The 18320-nt window shown below is 45.8% G+C and overlaps 6 protein-coding genes across 6 annotated transcripts; 4 read left to right on the top strand and 2 right to left on the bottom strand.

Annotated features, from left to right (window-relative positions):
* Nucleotides 1-208: 208 nt before the first annotated feature.
* I203_105383 (trimethyllysine dioxygenase) lies at nucleotides 209-1978 on the top strand (the record flags this gene model as incomplete). The annotated part of the gene is made up of 7 exons (XM_019144547.1): nucleotides 209-453; nucleotides 516-600; nucleotides 656-816; nucleotides 888-1011; nucleotides 1074-1170; nucleotides 1241-1738; nucleotides 1806-1978. 7 exons carry the CDS (start codon nucleotides 209-211, stop codon nucleotides 1976-1978), a joined length of 1383 nt encoding a protein of 460 aa, XP_019005882.1.
* A 361-nt stretch (nucleotides 1979-2339) lies between these two features.
* On the bottom strand, nucleotides 2340-4230 carry I203_105382 (uncharacterized protein; the record flags this gene model as incomplete). Its single annotated transcript, XM_019144546.1, has 2 exons — nucleotides 2340-3443; nucleotides 3508-4230. The coding sequence occupies 2 exons, from the start codon at nucleotides 4228-4230 to the stop codon at nucleotides 2340-2342; spliced, it is 1827 nt and encodes a 608-aa protein (XP_019005881.1).
* A 1065-nt stretch (nucleotides 4231-5295) lies between these two features.
* On the top strand, nucleotides 5296-6765 carry I203_105381 (uncharacterized protein; the record flags this gene model as incomplete). The annotated part of the gene is made up of 5 exons (XM_019144545.1): nucleotides 5296-6042; nucleotides 6124-6216; nucleotides 6291-6438; nucleotides 6514-6609; nucleotides 6671-6765. The coding sequence occupies 5 exons, from the start codon at nucleotides 5296-5298 to the stop codon at nucleotides 6763-6765; spliced, it is 1179 nt and encodes a 392-aa protein (XP_019005880.1).
* Nucleotides 6766-7483: 718 nt separating this feature from the next.
* Nucleotides 7484-10504, top strand: I203_105380 (uncharacterized protein; the record flags this gene model as incomplete). Its single annotated transcript, XM_019144544.1, has 18 exons — nucleotides 7484-7701; nucleotides 7779-7798; nucleotides 7870-7938; nucleotides 8009-8027; nucleotides 8099-8141; nucleotides 8214-8288; nucleotides 8357-8430; nucleotides 8496-8608; nucleotides 8707-8759; nucleotides 8815-9039; nucleotides 9101-9207; nucleotides 9266-9291; nucleotides 9365-9475; nucleotides 9528-9565; nucleotides 9637-9927; nucleotides 9999-10142; nucleotides 10208-10232; nucleotides 10290-10504. 18 exons carry the CDS (start codon nucleotides 7484-7486, stop codon nucleotides 10502-10504), a joined length of 1866 nt encoding a protein of 621 aa, XP_019005879.1.
* A 595-nt stretch (nucleotides 10505-11099) lies between these two features.
* I203_105379 (uncharacterized protein) lies at nucleotides 11100-12553 on the top strand (the record flags this gene model as incomplete). Its single annotated transcript, XM_019144543.1, has 6 exons — nucleotides 11100-11869; nucleotides 11934-12013; nucleotides 12080-12147; nucleotides 12231-12299; nucleotides 12379-12414; nucleotides 12497-12553. The coding sequence occupies 6 exons, from the start codon at nucleotides 11100-11102 to the stop codon at nucleotides 12551-12553; spliced, it is 1080 nt and encodes a 359-aa protein (XP_019005878.1).
* Nucleotides 12554-13115: 562 nt separating this feature from the next.
* On the bottom strand, nucleotides 13116-17675 carry I203_105378 (uncharacterized protein; the record flags this gene model as incomplete). Its single annotated transcript, XM_019144542.1, has 5 exons — nucleotides 13116-14144; nucleotides 14200-16434; nucleotides 16493-16602; nucleotides 16655-17047; nucleotides 17108-17675. 5 exons carry the CDS (start codon nucleotides 17673-17675, stop codon nucleotides 13116-13118), a joined length of 4335 nt encoding a protein of 1444 aa, XP_019005877.1.
* Nucleotides 17676-18320: the final 645 nt, after the last annotated feature.

Here is an 18320-nt window from a genome sequence, read left to right as displayed (position 1 = left end):
TAATCTTCGTAACAACTAACTTAAACATTCGTTGACTTCTTCGTGTTAGGTTATCTTCCACGTCATCATATCCCTCAGCCATTGCCATTGCATCCGGTAATACCTGCAACATGAACCGAGATATCAGCGTCCCATTCACCCACTCTCTATTCGCTCATTTCAACTCTTCACTCTCCGCCCTGTCCCACTCATAGACATCACATTCAACATGATCAGACAGCGTCTCCCTCAGCTTACAAGAGCAGCTCGACGGTCATTTTATCCCGGTCGCATACCCTGCTCACGTAGTCTGACTACTTCTCGTGCATCTCTAACCGAATCCGACGGTGTATCATCTAACGCTCGTGTTGGAAGACCACATGATATATCCCCTCGAGCGAGTAACATCCCTACCATATCATCTGATGAGAGTAAGACCAAAGTATCCTGGCCTGATGGAAGGGAAACTACCTTGTGAGACTTGACTATGGCTTCATCATCCGTGATATGGGTTGAGCTGACATACGGGTGGAAAGTGACAATTACTTTTTGTTCGACCATTGTCGATGTCCGAAATGCTTCCACCAACAGACAAAGCAGCGGTTGAAAACTCTTAGTGAGGTCAGTTTGGTCCTCTTCACTCGAAATGGAACATTACTGAAAGCGTGCTTCATAGATACCGACCGATATTCATCCTATTTCAGTAGAAGTCGACAAAACCGGCGTACATCTAACGTGGTCAACATCCGATTCTCATAAATCGTCCTTTCCCCTGGAATTCCTCAGAAGATCAGCATATGATCCTCCGCTAGCCTCATACAGGGATGAGAAGGAGAGGTGAGCTTTTTCTCGTCAATAGCTTGATTGACTATATATAAGAAAGCTTACACTGAAATCAAAACGCACAGTCGTATACTGTGGAATTCTCAGATAGAACAATCTCCTCCGTCGGTTCGATATACCGATATCATGAGTACCGAGAAGGAGGGTGATACCAGTGGAAGAGCGATTTTGAAACTTCTCAATCGAGTGGTGAGTTATTCTCTCTTGTCCATACATTGATCATACCATCTGAGGATTGTGGTTTTAAACAGCACGATTTTGGATTCTGCTTTATCAACGACGTGCCAGCTACCGGCGAAGAGACAAAGGAAGTGATAGAGAAAGTTGCACCTATACGTAACACGCACTGTGAGCTTATCAGAGCCCAATGTCGCTATCCACATAAGCTGACATATTGCATATTGCTGTGATTGCCTAGATGGCGGTTTCTGGCAGTTCACAGCTGATCTCAGTCATGGTGATCTTGCCTATTCCAACGAAGGTCTACCCGCTCATACGGATACAACATATTTTACCGATCCAGCCGGTTTACAGATATTTCATCTTCTCTCTCACCCTTCACCACCAGGTACAGGAGGTGCAACTTTACTCGTAGATGGATTCTACACCGCTCATTTACTTTCTACCCTTTATCCAACTTCTTATTCACTCCTCTCTCGATTGAGAATACCTGCTCATGCATCTGGAACTGAGGGGACAATGTTGAGACCACCTCTCAGTCAACCTTCCTTCAGACACGATGAGAAAGGTCAACTGGTCCAGGTAAGGTGGAATAACGAAGATAGAGGTGTGATAAGTCAGGGTTGGACACCTGATGAAGTGAAGGGATGGTATCTGGCTGCTAGGAGGTATGATGAATTGAATAGAAGTGAGGATGCTGAGTATTGGGTACAATTGAAACCTGGGACTGTCTTAGGTGAGCTCCCCTTCCTTCATGAACAAATCATTTGTGCTAATTGACATGAATCTCGTATTACTTACAGTCATCGATAATTGGAGAGTCATGCATGGAAGATCAGCTTTCACAGGATCAAGGACAATGTGTGGTGCCTATGTCGGTGCCGACGATTGGTTATCTCGCCGTGCAGCTCTAACAAAGAAAAACGAGATACGTAAGAAAAATATCCTTGATGAAGATTGGAGTGTCGGTTGGTAATGACCACGAAGACTCGGTTGTACCATATATACTGTAATTGCATGATGAATGGTATTCAAAGAGAATCTGTATCAATCAATATGTATACTTCACATGCATGAAATTCTAAAATGTCTATCTATATATATATCAATGAATATGAACCGGAAAAATCCCAGGAAATGCAATAATGGTACATTGTAATGGTTTTGAATCTATAGGATATCGAAGGGTTTCTATGTACTGCAAAATTTATCAAGATCTATAGCAATCCACGGGATTTTATGTGTGTGCTCTTTGGAACGCCAAGATACTAAGATGAAAATTGTCCATGGCGAGTTCACCAAGATACTATCCATTATCTACAAGGAGCTGTTGTCTATTAAGCGACGATGCCTACTTTAGCGGTATCCATGGACATGCCTGATCCCTCTTCCTCTATGGTACTTGATCTGGCAGTGATAGCGGGAGGTAGACGGAAGCCATCCTGTTTAGATTCAGATAATCTTCGATGACGAGGATGTGAATTGGTGAATACTGGTTCAGCAGGGGGTGAAGAAGTTGTGGAATTAGGTGGTGAAGGGTAAGAAGCTTCGGCGTTGGTATGCGTATTGCGAGATGTCGGAGGGGGTGGCGGCTGGGTGTATAAAGCTTTCTTGAACGAAGTCGAGGTTGATAGAGGCATTTGCAGTTGATGATTGTAATTCGTAGGATAAGTAGGTTTAGGTGAAGCTTTACCTCCATAAGCTAAAGGATCAAGATTCGCTCTACCTTCTAATATCCTCTGATCGACTTTGGTAGTAGGTAACATTCCTTCTCTGACTGCTTCCACCTGCCTCATCTTCTTTTCACCCTTCTCCACATCTCTCTTCGCGTTGTTGTACATCCACAGCCCCACTGCGGTGAGAGCAATACCCATTGCCTGTACGAAGAATACAGATTGTTTGAACCAGATGATAGCCAGACAGATCACCGCTATACGTTTGACGAGCGAGGCGATAGAATAGGTGACTGGCGATGTCGAGGAGAGTAAGGAGAATGCGATAAGGTTTTGAGCAAAGTGGACGGTGCCATTGATGAAGAAGTAGAACGAGACGGATGGTCCACCTGACTTGGCTATAGGATGAAGCCATAGGTCCAACAATCTCCAAGCATCCGAGTAAAGCCATACGGGGATCATCAAGAGGAACGCCATCCCACTTGAAAAATACAGGAGGTTAATCTTGTCAAGTTTCGGGGTAGCTCCACCAGTCTCGGTAGATCCGGGAGTTGGCATGATCTTCTTGAAGAAGATGTTTTGCGTGACGAAGATGACGGTAGAACCAAGAGCGCATACCAGACCGAAAAAGTTGTTGAATGATATATCGGCTGAAGAGGCGAGCATCACTCCGAGAGTGAGTGGGAGCAGGGAAAGGTAAGTCGCAGGGGAGTAGGAGACACCGAACAGTAAAGCATATGCCATCACGGTGAATAAGGGTGAGAGGGCCTATTCACAAATGGGGTTAGCTACACCCTCTTTTCAAGGAAAATAATGTCGTTGTCTTACTCACCTTGATGGTATGTACCGTACTGACTGGAACTCTACTAATCGCCAAACTACCAAAGATGTGACCTCCAACTTGAAAAGCGGCCATAGGTAAGATTCCCTTCAATATCGCCCTCGTAGGTGACCTCAATCTAGGTGTCCATCCCAGTTCTGGTCTACTACATATTATACAGCACCCAGCGACGAAGAAGAACTGTACTATCGTCAATGTCACCGGGTACTTAAAGTTGTTGAGAATGACTTTCCCAGTATTGTTCGACACCGCTGAACAGGTATACCATAAGAAACATAGTGAAACGAATCGGATAGTCGCGAATCCAGGTATGGAGAATTGAGGTAATGAAAATGGACCAGGTGATGATGCTCTACTCGATGATGCTGATATACTATTCCTTCGCTGACCTGTTGAACCATCCACCAAATATGAATTCCCAGGTACAGATGAACCATATGGGTTATCTGCATATCCACCAGGTGACAAATCGTTACTATCTTTCCTGGTCAATGGCGCACCCCATAACGAAGATGATTTCTCAGGTCGATAGCTCTGCTGGTGCTGGTTTGACTGAGGTTCTGGCGATATGCTAGATGGGATCCATGGTGCTTGAGAATGAGATGATGAAGGGGGTGATCGTAATGAAGATAGGTTTTGAGCTGATCTAAGGTCTGCTGATGATGATTGATGGGCGAAGGGGGCACGCTGCCTGGAATCAGGCAACAAAGACATCGAATGGAGGCTGGGCTTGAAGAGTTGAGTGGGTTTACCGTGTATCAGGTGATAGCGAGAGTTTTTGAAACTCGAAGATGGTAGTTCCGAGAGAATGGTATCGAGTTGGACGATGAAGAGGGGGGATGAATGGTGAGTGTGGATGAGTGAAAATGATAAAGGAAGGGGGGAAAGGGGTAAATGGAGAGGAACGTGTAATTGAATGTGTGTGTGTGTGTGTGTGCGTCTGTAGATGTGACCGATGGGTGGGTGTTGTCTGATCCTTTTTCCAAGCAGAATATTACTTTTCCTCGCGCTGGGCGATTGTCGTGTTGATCTTGGCGATGTATGATACTGACAGTCGAGTATCCTTCTTTCATGGAACTTGCTACTGCGCGATCATAACATTGGTGACAACTACTACCAAGCTTGGCTGAGACATGATATGCTGTTAGAAGGTCTAGAGTTAAAAAACACGTTTTCGAAGTCAGGGTATGGACTTTACCCTGATAAACTCTTTCTCTCTCTGTCGCGTGTGATTTAAGGTGCGGCCGCTCTCATCTCTCGACACTCTAGCTCGTCATCGTAGCCCTCGTTCCTTCCAACTCATCCTATACTCGGTCTGTGTAAAGACCTCGACTTCCAGCCCAATCGATCGTATGTGCCTCGATGATATATCTCGATAAGTGGCATTGCGCACCATGAAACGATTCGTTGTTCCAAAGCTGGTAAGATGTAAAGCTCAAAGTCAGTCCTTCAACCCCGTCAATCTCAAACCCAAGTCTGGTGGTACCCCGTTACAGATTCTAATTGAAGTTGTGATTGATTGCAACCTGATAAAGTACACAAAGGAGTCGGCGCCAAGAAGATCAATTTTCGAGATCTCTTCCAACTGAAACGTTCCGTGGTCAGAGCTGAATAACTCATGGGTGTGTATATACAGATATGTATATATATATATCAATCTGCGTTCAGTAGTTCATACATCCTGAGACCTTAACACCTTTTACTCATCCCATCCCAGCCTACCCCTGCTGTATGCTCTCGCTACTATCACTCGTTTAAACCTTTACTTATCATAACATCATGCTAATCACCAAAACTCTATTCCTCCTCTTACCCCTCCTTGCCCATGCTAAACCCGAGCATTGTAACAGCAAATCAGCGTCTTCTACCGCTACAGCTCCCCTGAACCAAGCTCTGGTAGCTACCTCTGGTCGAGGACAGCGATGGGGAGGAAGACCAACTTCTACAGCTTCTTCAGAACCAGAAGCCGAATCAGAATCAGACTCGACGCCTCCCTCTAGTGCAGTCTCTTCCCCTGTCTCCTCTCAGCCCTCTTCGACAGTAGCAGAATCAGCGATCGGCAAAGCTGGAACAGCTAGTCCTACCATCGACGCATCTTCTGCCGCAGCCAGTAGTGCAGTTCCTCCCGTGTCCACCGGAGGATCCACAACGAGCAATAGCACCCAAACTTCTTCGGGCGACTGTTCATGCGGATATATCCTATCCGCATACGACAACGCGTATTTCCCCAAGGCATTGGTCGTCTCCTTCGATTCCGTATCGAGCGTTGCCGAACTAGCCAATCTCGGACTGAGGGTTCAGGACGGTTCACAAGTTGGATCGATCGCTCCTGATGGAGGGAAATGTCAAGCTTCGGCTGATAATGTGGCTATCGACCGTGGGATCCTCAAGTTGACTGTCCCTGGTGGACAATCTGCAGGAGGGATCATCAGCGGTGCTGAGATTGAGACGATGAATCCTGTATTGGGTGGAGTGTTCACAATGAGCGCTCAGCTCTCGCCTGTACATGGTACTTGTCAAGCCATTGTGAGTGCTGTCCCATTTTCTACGATGCAACCCATGATTCCGATGGCTAAGCATTGATTGATTGTTTTTGGTTTGTTTCAGTTCACGTACACTGAGAATAAGGATCTTTACAGCGATGAGATGGATATAGAAATGGTATATATCGAACCTGGTCTACAACTGACTAATCACGATGTGAGTGATGACCATCATACAAATAGCAAATAGATATCAACTGAAGCTCGCGAACGTATATTATACTTAAATAGCCAAGTGGTTCTGGTCTAAACGACTTCGAAAACAACCCATTCCCTAATGATCCTACTGCCGATTTTAATGATTATACTATCGGATGGTTCAAGGATGGTCCAAAGTATTACTACAATGGTGCGGTCTTGACTGGGCCAACTCAATATCGTGAGTCCTAAGTTAACAGTAATACTAATATCAGACGATGGGTTGAGCTGAGTTTCGGCTGAACCACACGAATAGCATCTGTGAATCCCAGTAAGATCGTCATTAACAATTGGAGTTCTGGGAAACCAACGTTCACCCAAGGTCCTCCTGATGATGATACTGTACTTCAAGGTGTGTTCATACTGGACTCAATCCAGATGACCTGTGGCTGACAAATGTCTTTTGATGATAGTCAAAAGTATCGCATACTACTACCAAACCGAATCCCTTGCCTCTTACCCTGCCTGGCCTTCTGGCTGCTCAGAAGCTGATGCCTGTGTGGTATAACGAGCTTCTTGCGTACAGTATTTCAAGGATAATGTGGTTATTATTCTCAAACTGTAGATACACATACAATATATACACACATTGCTTTATGAATTATTATCACATACACGGTTCCTGTATTGCAGATGGCCCCGAGGTGCGTTTCAGTTGTGCGAACAATACATCTCATGAGAAACACAGCAGACGTTCGATGACATGCAGCCTCGGGGGATCCGATCTCAACTGGGATATCAGATAGAAAGGCATGAGATTGATGGCGCGATGAAAGGACACCCGAAATCATCGAACATAGACGGAAAACTACGATCGAACATGCCTTCAATTATATTTAGTACGGTTTCGTCGATGAAAGGGAAAGGACGGTAAAAATTAATCTTGCTGCTAGTCTGAAGACAATGAATACATATATAGCAAATCCATGTTCTGGTACAACTCTGATCGTTGGTAACGATCCTTCACTCAATTTGTATCTTTATATCCTTCAATCAACCTAACAAATCAATAACACTTAACGGTGTTACTTGAATCATCCCATTAGCCGCTAAAGAAGGCTTTCTACCCTAGATCATATTTTGTGATCCGTCTCTTACGGACATATATATTGGTCGTGCAGGTAACTCGGCAGATCGTGTTTTGAAATCCCTTTCTTCATCTGTGCATTTGTACAAAGTATCCTACTGGCTAGGTTAAAATAGAGTACCCCATATCAGTGTACAACATGACGACCATGGACAACCAATCCAACCATTTACAAGTTGACGGCCAAGGAGCTCAAGTATCACCTACATCCTTCGGATCTAGAACGAGGATCGTCCCGTCTCAAAATACTGAGATGGAGATGGACAGTAATGAAGTTGCTATGATGGATCAGAACAAGATGGTAGATTATAGTTTCTTTCATACGAAGAAATTCGGTATATGCTTCTTGGCTTTATGGTGAGTGATCCGTATGGTTCATACAGGATCTTCCACCTACGTGTGTTGAGCTGATTAAAATCTGCTGGGCCATTCAGTTTGAACGTCATGATATTTGGTACGTCACAATCAATGATTTCTCCATCAGTTAGACCAATAAACCACCGAGCTAATTTTGACACTTCGCAGGGCTGGACCAATTTATCATCACTGTTGCTGTTCCGGAAATAGTCACGAGATTCGAATCGTTAGAGCAAGGTGAGTCACGTTGGACTTCGCAGGGTCACCAGGATATCACAAACTGAGGTATGGTGTTCGACATGAACAGTCGAGTGGCTTAATACGGCGTGAGTAAAACCGAAATCGAGAAGTTCGGAAAAAAAGTAGAGGGACTGGTATTAACGAGGTCCCGATGCAGCTTCTTCATTCCTTGTGCTGGATGTATTTTGATCTTCAGTCAAGTGAGCACATGCCATTTTCTTAAATATTTCACTATTATGGTATATGGCTACATATGGCTAACACGAAGGCAGATCATGACGATTGCCTCTCCACGATGGACATATATGGCATCCTTGGCAATTTTCGAAGCTGGTACGGCAATCTGTGTGAGCGATTTCTTCACTTCAGTCATGGTAACGAACCATATTGAATACATGTGATTGGTGACTTGTAGGGCGCTGCGAACTCTATGACCATGTTGATCGTTGGTCGAGCAGTAGCAGGTCTGGGAGGTGCCGGAATGTGGAAGTGAGTCAACCCAAAATCAAGTTGTATTTGAGTTAAGGATTGATCCATTGATGTATTTCTTACAGTGCCACTTACCTGATTGGAGGGGAAATTAACCCGTTCGAGAAACGACCTAGTCTATTTGGGTTGTTTGGAGTATCATTCATCGTGGCATCAGTAATGGGTCCTCTTGTCGGAGGTGAGTCATTAGAGCCTTCGCCTTTGGGTAGAGAGTTCTGGTGACTGTTGATCAGGTCGGGAAAAGCGCATGAAGGGCTGACGAGGTTTTGATTCAAGGCGCATTCACAGATATGGGTTCCTCTGGCTGGAGATGGTGCTTTTATTTTTCTGTAAGCTCAAGCCCTATCTCATAATATCAGAAATTACTGACGATTACATTGTTAGCTACCAATCGGAGGCGTGACTGGTCTACTACTTTTATTCACTCTGCCCTCTGTGCCGAAACTTCCTCCTTTCGATGGCAAGCCAGATAATCGACCTGTTTTGATTAAGCTTCTGAGGCTGGACTGGATTAGTGCGATGATCACTTTGGGATTCGTAACCTGTTTAGGAATAGGCTTACAATATGGGGGTATCACGCACGATTGGAATGACCCCGATGTCATTGTGGTATGTCTGTTATTTACGAGCGTTCTCTCGCGAACAGTATCGATGCTGAGATGAAGTACAGACTTTGTCTTTGGCATTAGCATTGTTCTTAGGTCTGATCGGTTGGAGCTACTTGATGGGCTCGAAAGCGATGATTCCTCTGTCCCTGTTCAGAAGCAGACATTTCTCGTGAGTGTGCACATATTCTATATCACAGCCGATGCTTTGTGCTGACTAGCTTTCTTAGGGCTGGTACTTGGGTAGCATTTCTGGGTAAGCTGCTGAGTGTTTGGTACTGTACGGATCATTTTGGATCGATTCTAACAGTTCAGATGATTGACTTTAGGATACGGCGTTGTCGTCCTATATCTATACTACTTACCACTCTACTTCGAGGCTATTAAGAATGACACCGCCACTAGAGCAGGTGTGTTACTGCTCGCTTTACAGCTCACCAGTAAGTCATGTATACCAATGGTAATACGATACTCGGCTAAATCAGTATGCAGTGGGACCATTCTTGGTATTCTCTGGAAAACTTGGAGAGGTATGTGTACCAAAATTTTATTCATTGTCCCCTTCAGTCAAAAGGAATACCTACTGACTATCCAGTCGTAGAAAACCGGTCAAGCCAAATATCCAATGATCATCGGCTCATGTCTCCTAGCCATATCTTCAGGACTCTTAACGACGCTCAAGAAAGACACATATGTAGCCAAAGTAGTTGGCTTTATGATTATCGGTGGTACGGGATTAGGTTTGGTCATGAACGTCATGGTCGTACTTGTACAAGCCAAGTTCCTGAAAGAGCCACATCTCATTCCTCACGTGACGAACGTTTTCAATTTCTGGGGTTTCGTAGGTAGGATCGTCAGTATGTCTGTGGGCACAAACATTTTCAATAACAAGGTAAGAACTTTTGCTTCTTCGCTACTGTACATACGTCGGTTGGATCAATTGATTGATGCGGTGATTGATAGTTACGATTGAACCTCAATCGTCTTCCTGGGCTCAGTAAATCACTTGTCATCTTCATTACCACTGGTCCCAAGGCTATTTGGACGCAAGTACCTGAGAAAGACCTCAATTCAGTTTTGGATGTATATTCTGCATCGATAGTAAAAGTGAGTAATCAACCAGCATTCTCAATCGAGTTTGGACCAGATTACCTACTAATTAACTTTAAAAGGTATTCTGGCTTGCTCTTGCCTTATGTAAGTTTTAATTTTTCGAGGGAAAAGGAAAAGTTCTCCAGCTGATCAACTTATTAGCAATCGCCTGTCTGATCGCCACTCTCCTTATGGAAAATATCAACTTAAAGGAAGTTGCTGAAGAGGCCAAGTTGGTTCGAGAGGCTAATCAAAATACATCCTATCCAATGCAAAGTAGTGCGAGTCTATCGAAATCGAAGGATACTAATGAGTCTCATACCCTTGACGGGACTTTGGCGGAATTGCAACCTAGCTATCAGGGGTGGAAGCAATAAACTCGAGAACGATCGTAGATATGACAAGATAGGATGAGAAGGGATGAAAGGATCTTTTCTTTCTCTTTCTCCACTATGATCATATTTAGCACACCTTTATACAGTGTTTGATGTACCTGTACTCTACCATGCATCCTTTCTACACATCTTATTGAAACGTAACAGTCTTAAAGTCAATCCGGCCAAGCCCAGCCGTTGTCCATAATACATGACTGACCCTTTGAATAACCCCATCCAAGGTCAAAGGAAAGGTGATACCTAAAACATCAATCAATCTTGATGACAAACACTCTAATCGAATTAAATCTAATCCAACCATAACACCCAATCTTGATCAATTATCGATATCTTGAGACTCTCATTCCATTCCAATAAAAGAAAAAATAGTAACCAACTCTCAATAGTCAATTTGTAGAAAGAACCAGATATCTACTTATTTTCTCTTTTCTCGACTCCTCTCGTCTTTTTACGATTTTGATCAGACCTAAGCACGCTCTTTAACTTCGCCATCGACTCGTCATTGTAGCTGAATCTACTATCACTCTTCGAGTTTTCATTCCTTCGATCTATAACGACGTAAACTAAGGTATTCAAGATGCTGGCCATCTATACTTCCGCTTCTTTCGGTGTACTTTCCCTCCTACTCTTAGGTGATCTCGCCAACGCTAAACCCCATCACTCACCCCTCGAAAGACGCATGAACAAACATCGACGACGAGGTTCCCTAGAAGGCTCTATCTCACCATCACCTCCTCCAGTCCCTCTGATCCCTCGAGGAGAATCGGACGATAATGTCGTTTGGATCGATATCACGTCCACAACTACCGTCACTGCCTCTTCTACCCAAGAGACCTCGTCCTCGTCGGATTCGGACAAAGGCGACGGTGATCCTCCAGCAGTAGTCGGTGCTGTGTTAGCAGGTCAAGATGGTGGAAGTAATGAGGAGCCTAAAGTCGTATATGTCGATATCACTTCGACTGTCATAAGAACCGTCCAGCATGGTGACAGTGGTGGTGGGGCACAAGCGACTCAACCACAAAACTCACAAAACTCACAGAATCAGCCTCCTCCTACGACGACCATTACAGCTACGCGATCCAAAGCTATCCCCACGGTTGGAGCCGTCGCTATAAGTACTGGAAAGGGAGTGACGACAACAATTATGGATACTGCCAGTGGAACCGCAGCGGCAATGTCGACCGCTTCCGCGTTACCTACCAATGGTGCCAACGAAGAAGCTCAAGGTCCTTGGGTTAAATACCATAATGAGGCAAGAGCAAAATATCAAGTTGGTGTTTTACAGTGGAGAGCGGATCTGGTGAATCTCGCGAAAGAGAAAGCTGAGCTATGTAATAAGAAACATACGTGAGTCGAGTGTGGATGGTTTACTTTCTATTGGACCAAGCTCATTTTGAGGTACTATGAATAGCGTCGCTGCTGAAAATCTGCAATGGGGAAGTGGTATGGGTACACCTGAAAGTGCTGTAACAGGCTGGATGGGCGAGGACAGTGAGTACAGTGCAGTGTCATTTCCATCCCCTAGTTTTTGTAAGAAAGATCTGACCATTGAGGTAGAATTGTACAATTGGAATAACCCATCTTATTCGGACGCGACCGGTCATTTCACTCAGGTCGTTTGGAAGGTCAGTGAATATTTGTAAAAATCTGATCACAGCAGAAAGGAGAAGTACTGATCATTGTCATACCTTTTTTTACTTTTATACAGAATACCACATCGGTCGGATGTTGGATCGCCGAATGTCCTCAAGGTTCGGTAGTAGGTCCACAATACGATGTGAGTTTCCTTCGACGATTCGCAGACAGCATTAAGCATTTATATCAATCTGACCTTACTTCTCTGTGTCTCTTTTTAGCAATCTTTCCAGACGGCTTGTGAATACGATCCAGCTGTAAGTCCGTCTTTCCAGTTTCCCATCCATGACCTTTCGATGGACCAGTGCTGATCTGGGTTTACGATCCAAATTCGTACAGGGTAACTTTGTCGGCGAGCAGAATTTCAGAGAAAACGTACTTCCAGCTGCGTATTGAGCGACCATAAACGATCGGGACACTAAGTTGCAGGGGTTGCGGTAGTACCTGTATATATATAGGCTGAGACATATTGAGAGAGATTTGTTAGCATACCTGTTTGATCATATGGACCAATGGATGATTTTGAATGAATCACAGTGAATGTCAATTACACCGCCATAATGGGAAACCGCTAAGTGTGACGATTGACTACTCTTTGCGAGTTATTTCAAGTTGTAAGGATGGATTCAATGGTTGAGACAATCGAATCGATTGATATACATCGAGCCATGATTGTTGTTCTTGTGTATGTATACATCATACTATAGGTATATAATCTACGATTGACTGCATAAAATCGAATGATCACTCCCTGACTGTTGGGTCCATGGATCCAATGATATTTGTCCCCGCAAACTGAAGATACTGAATTACACATATTGCTTTAATCGTCTGATCCCTCATCACGCGGACTGAGCGATGGGATTAGATTGAATTAGTGAATAGAAAGTAAGATTGGATTGTTTTGAATTAGGTTGTTTCGGACGTCGAGTCCTCTCCACTATTGGTTGGTGTCCAATCACCACATCTTCCTTGTACCTCCCATTGTTGCCCTTCCATTCTGATTCTGTCCCACAGCTCCATGTGATTGATGAGCGTACGCTCCACCATTGTTGGCGTACATAGCTTGCTGTATTTGATGACTATTTAAACCACCGTAATATCCACCTTGATCTAAATTATACTGCTGTTGGGCTTGTGGACTTTGAGTACCATACTCTCCGTTGGCTTGAGCGAATCGCCCTTGCTGTTGTTGTCCAGCAACAACCGGTCTAACACCTTGCGTCTGCTGTCCAGGTGCACCATATCCGTAATACATCGATTGGTTGATACCACCTCGTCCATAATTTCCAGGTGTGACACCATACTGCTGCTGCTGCTGGGAATAAACATTTGCTGTCGTCGAGTAACCTGGATATACCATTGATTCAGGTGATTTCGCATTACTGTAACCCATTGCAACTGGCGATTTCTGGTCTATCGACATGGAAGATTTAGGTACGGTGTATCCATAACCTGGAGAAGCCATAGATGTTCCGAAGGCTGTGGGCGACCATACACCTTGTTGGAAACCATTTGTACCGGCTCGGGGGTTTGTCATTGATTGGTAATTCATTCCGATCATATGATGATTTGGGTTGTCGGGACTAGGAGTCGAGAATTGACCATATTGCGAATGGGTGGCAGGGGAAGGTCGAAGCGAGCCGTATGAACTTGCTGAAGGGACAGAGGGACCAGCACCTGGCGAGCTGAATGTTTGAGAGTTCGAGAACGCCATCTTCATTCCTCCCCCGGCTGCGTGCTGAACAGCAGGAGGATCAGCAGCTGATGGTGCATTCAAGCTTGGATACATAGGAGCAGCAGCGTTGAGCTCGGAAGATTGGTTGGTGGCTGCCTGCTGGGCTTCCCAAACTGACTTGATAGCATTGTGATCATGTTGAGAAGAATTTCGAGCGGGAGAGTGAGAGGTAGGGTATGAAAGAGAAGTGCTTGGCCAAGTCGAAGTGTTTGGAGAAGCAGGTCGAGGGAGGGGAGGGGTTTTCGGTGCCTAGGCGTGATGGTTAGTACAAGAGAACGGAAAGAAATCATTTTACGATACTCACTTCGGCACCTGGTATTTTCGCTGTTTCGACACCAACTCCGTTCTGAGCTTTCTCATCCTCACCCAAAGTCTCCAAACTCATCTTATTGACCTCGTCTAATAGACTGTCACCTTCCAATTCACTCGATACCATGAATCGTACACCTGGTTTATCGGAAAGAGCCATCCTTTCCTTTTCTGGCGCACCAATCGTTACTCCATCAAAAGCGAATCTGCCTTCTCTTTCAGCTTTTGCAGCAGCAGAGGTTTTCACGGGAGACTTGATCTTTCTTGGTGGCGGTTCAACCTTTGGGATTTCTTCAGCAGGCGGAGGGATAGGTTTCTCGACTGTGATCGATGACTCAGCTTGACGCCATTCATCTGGACGGGTCCTTTGATCTCGTAGAGATTGCGATTTGAGTGTGGTGGGGGCGGGGAGAAGGCTTTCGGCTGAAGCGGTAGGCTGATCAGATGTAGTTCGAGCCGCCTCGATGGTCGAAGGCTTCTTCTTGATCTTCTTCTCGAAAGGTTCCAGGTGTCTGGGGGATATGCTGACCACAGGTGCTGATCGTTGGAAGCGATTTGGGATGGGTTTAGGTAGTAATAGTTCAGCTCGGGATAAAGGTAAGCCATTGACACCGTTGAGAGGTGGGTTGAAGCTCATCAACCAGCCATGGGGGTTGGGGGTACGGGGATCCTCTGCAGCGCTTAAGCGAGCCCGAGGTATTGGTATTCGAGCTGGCTGAGGTTTGGGTAATTTAATGGTGTATGTACGCCAGGCGGGTGGTGGGGATTTTGGTGGTTCTGGGTATGATACGTCGAAGTATTCCTGTACATTTGATATGACAGGTTTCGATGGCATGTTGTGACTGACGGGTCGGGATTGTATCCTGACCGCTTCGGGAGACTGTGGTGCGCCTTGAGTTGAAGGCCCGGCATCAGCTGATGTTGAAGGTGTCGCTCGAGCTTCGGCCATGGCGGCTTGTATTCGTGCCAACATATCATCAAAGACGGCTTCTTTCTTTGGCGGGGTGGTGCCAGTTATATGTGATAATGATACCGTAGGAACATCTCCCATCTCGGCTTCGAAGAATGATTCGGCTGTAGGTCTGGATGATCTGATGTGGGCAGCAGGTGGCGAAATAGCGGGATGTGATGCCTCCTCCGCCTGAGTAGATGATTGAGGTCCTCTTCTCCACGTTGATTCTGCAGCTCGGCCAGACATTCCCGAAATATGCCTATCACCCACTTCTGGTCTACTTGGCAACCCCAAATTTGGTGGAAGCGGTTTTTCGTGATGCGTTGGTCTAGGTCTTTGAGCCAATGTGATTTGAGGAATCTCCTTTAAGATCTCTGCAGGTGTTTGAGTTTGTGTAGTTTTCACTTCATGAGTACTCGTTGTAGACTTGAATCTTTCCTCCAACTCCTTCGCCTTTCGCCTTGCTCGTTCTGCTGCGGCTTCCCTGTCTGCTTCTTCCGCAAGGCGACGAGCTTTCGCTTTTTCTGCAGCAGTGTGCATTTCTGCTGATTGTGCGTCGACAGGAATCGTGGGTGACGTGAGGGGTTGATCCACGGCGGGAGGAGCTATGTCTGCAACCGAGGGCCTCGCGGCTTGACCGAAAGATCTACGAGCAGGCAAGTCTGACAGCGACTTTTCAGGTGACCGAGATTGGGCGAAAGCATTGGACTGAGAAGGAAGGTCTCGTCGTTCGGCGAGATGAGGTGGAAGATGTCTTTCGTTATCTCTAGGTACGTTCCATGCTGATCGAGTGGATGGAGGAGCTGCTGATATACTTTGAGCGGGTCGAGATTCGGAAGGTGGATGTGACATATGCGGAGGAAGCGCTCGATCGCCGGCTTGTCCTGCGAGGTGAGGAGGAAGAGGTCGATCTAAATCTCGACCACCCGCGATATGTGGCGGTGGCTGTCGAGTACCGGAATCTGTGGGTCGAGACATCAGTCTGGTAGGTTGCATAGTGGAAGATGGAGGTTGTCGGGAGGTTTCAAGTCGATTAGAGGATGCGTTGAATAATACTCGATTGCTGTCTACTTCTGGTCGCCGCGAGGATGAAAGACCTTGCTGTCCTTCAAGTGAAGGCAGTGGCTTTCTTGGCCAGCTTCGATCAAAGTCTTCTGCAAATCGCTCTGACTTCGATACTGGCTGACTCTCAGGCACATCGTGGACGGACGGATTGATATGTGGATGTTCTCCGGTACCATCACCAAAATCAAGCAATTCGTCATCCTCGTCTTCCTCCTACAATCCGAGAAAGAAGTCAGCTGACTGTAAGGAAAAAATGACAAAATCTACTTACATCCCATCGATGAGCTCCTGGATCTAGCTGAGTGAACGTATTCAACTCCTGAAGAATTGCTTGATTATGAGCAGCTTGCGCTTGGGCAGCAATCTGAGCGGCTTTCTTGCCTGTGGGACGCCATCAGTGATATTATTCATGAAAGGGGAATGATTCACTTACCATCCGCAACCTCCTTGGCTGTTGGGAAATCCCGCGATATTCCTAATCCAGGTTTCCTACTTTCTCCCGAGACAGCTTTCCATGCGGGCTTAGGGGGTACCATAGCCGACACTAGGCCTGCTCCCATTGCGGGTGCAGTGGTGGTACCAAGGACTCTTGCTCGTGTGGGAGCAGGCTGATGTAGGGTAGTTGTGGTGATTGTAGGTGGGGTCGAAGCGGGCGCGGGAGGTTCGGTAGGTAGAGGAACGACAGGCTTTGCCCATGGGGACGAAGATGCTGAAGAAGGGGGATTAGGGGAAACACTGCTTTTGGAGGTAGGTACGGTTGTGAGTTTGGTGGATAATAGACGTGACGAGGAGGATGAGATTGGAACAGGAGAAGCTGAGGGTCGGCCTGCGGTTAAGACATAAGTTTAGTGATGCGGCTGAAAGAAACCAAGAGAGGCTAACTGACCGTTTAATGATGATATCTTTGTAGGTCCAGCGGTAGGTGCTGGACTACCTGCTTTGCTCAAGAATTTTTGATTCACATTGACCGAGCTGAATTTCTTTTTCGCTAATGCGGTTGAGCCTAACGGAGGGGTAGATGTACGTGATGAAGGAGTGGCTGCGCGTAAAATAGGACTGGGGTGAGAAGGGTGATTTTCGGACAACAGAGGTTCGGCGATGGTGGGTGTGGGTGGTGGACTACTTTCGGTCTTGGATGGGAGATCGGTATTTATAGGTTCCTGGGGGATCGATGATTGCTCTGTCGATGATTCACTCGTACTGATTTCATCCACATGTCGCTCTTTCTCATCTTCCACGCCATCCAGAGCTGAAGCTGGTCTGTTATCTTCTGCACTTGTAATCTTTGTCAAATCCCCTTTTGGTTGTTCCTCAATCGGTATTTCACCTTTCTCAGCTAGCGCTCCCTCCTCATCTTTGGTCGCGACTAAGACCGTCCCATTCGATAGAGTTAGAGCATCTGGTTTCGTGTCTTCTTGAGTATCGTTTGCATTGTTCGAAGGGGATTCACTCATTTTGATGCCCTAAGAACAGTAAGATCAGGAATGAGGGAAAAGATGATGAATTGATTTCAGTACTCACATGAGGCAAGAATACTTTAGTTCCGACTTGATCTTTCGTGGATCAGTTGTCAATGCAGTTGCAAATCGAACGATCCCGATTACTCTCTTCTTTTGATGTTCTGGGTGCAATATGGGACTAGCTATGGGAGTTTGACGGAATGAAAGGGACGATTCGATCTGGTGATATAAGCCTGGTTCGTCCTTCCCGATGATTGGAATCGAGCTTGATCTGGTGATGCTGGTTTGTGCTGTTGCTTATGAGCGCGACTGTCTTAGGTTCCGATAGACGATGATATAGGTCCAATCACGCGTCCTTATGATTGCTGCCTCTTCTGACTACTGTGCTGCCAGTCTTCTTGTGGTATGTGTTCTTGTTCTCCTGTGGAAGCTTGTTGATGCGATGGTCATGAGCAATCTTGACATTCACTGCTCACTGTTATCTGATTCGGATTCTGATCCTGATGCTGATTCTGATGCCATCTATGCAATATCATATACTATAGTATCATGACCATAACCGGACACTGCACACCGATAACCCCGTATCCCCGAGCTGTGGCATTCTGCCCTATGGAGGTGTATCCCACCTGCGTTGAT

This window comes from Kwoniella mangroviensis, assembly GCF_000507465.2.
Source record: "Kwoniella mangroviensis CBS 8507 chromosome 1 map unlocalized Ctg02, whole genome shotgun sequence".
Taxonomy (NCBI): Eukaryota; Fungi; Basidiomycota; class Tremellomycetes; order Tremellales; family Cryptococcaceae; genus Kwoniella; species Kwoniella mangrovensis.
This window is presented reverse-complemented; position numbering and strand designations above follow the sequence as displayed.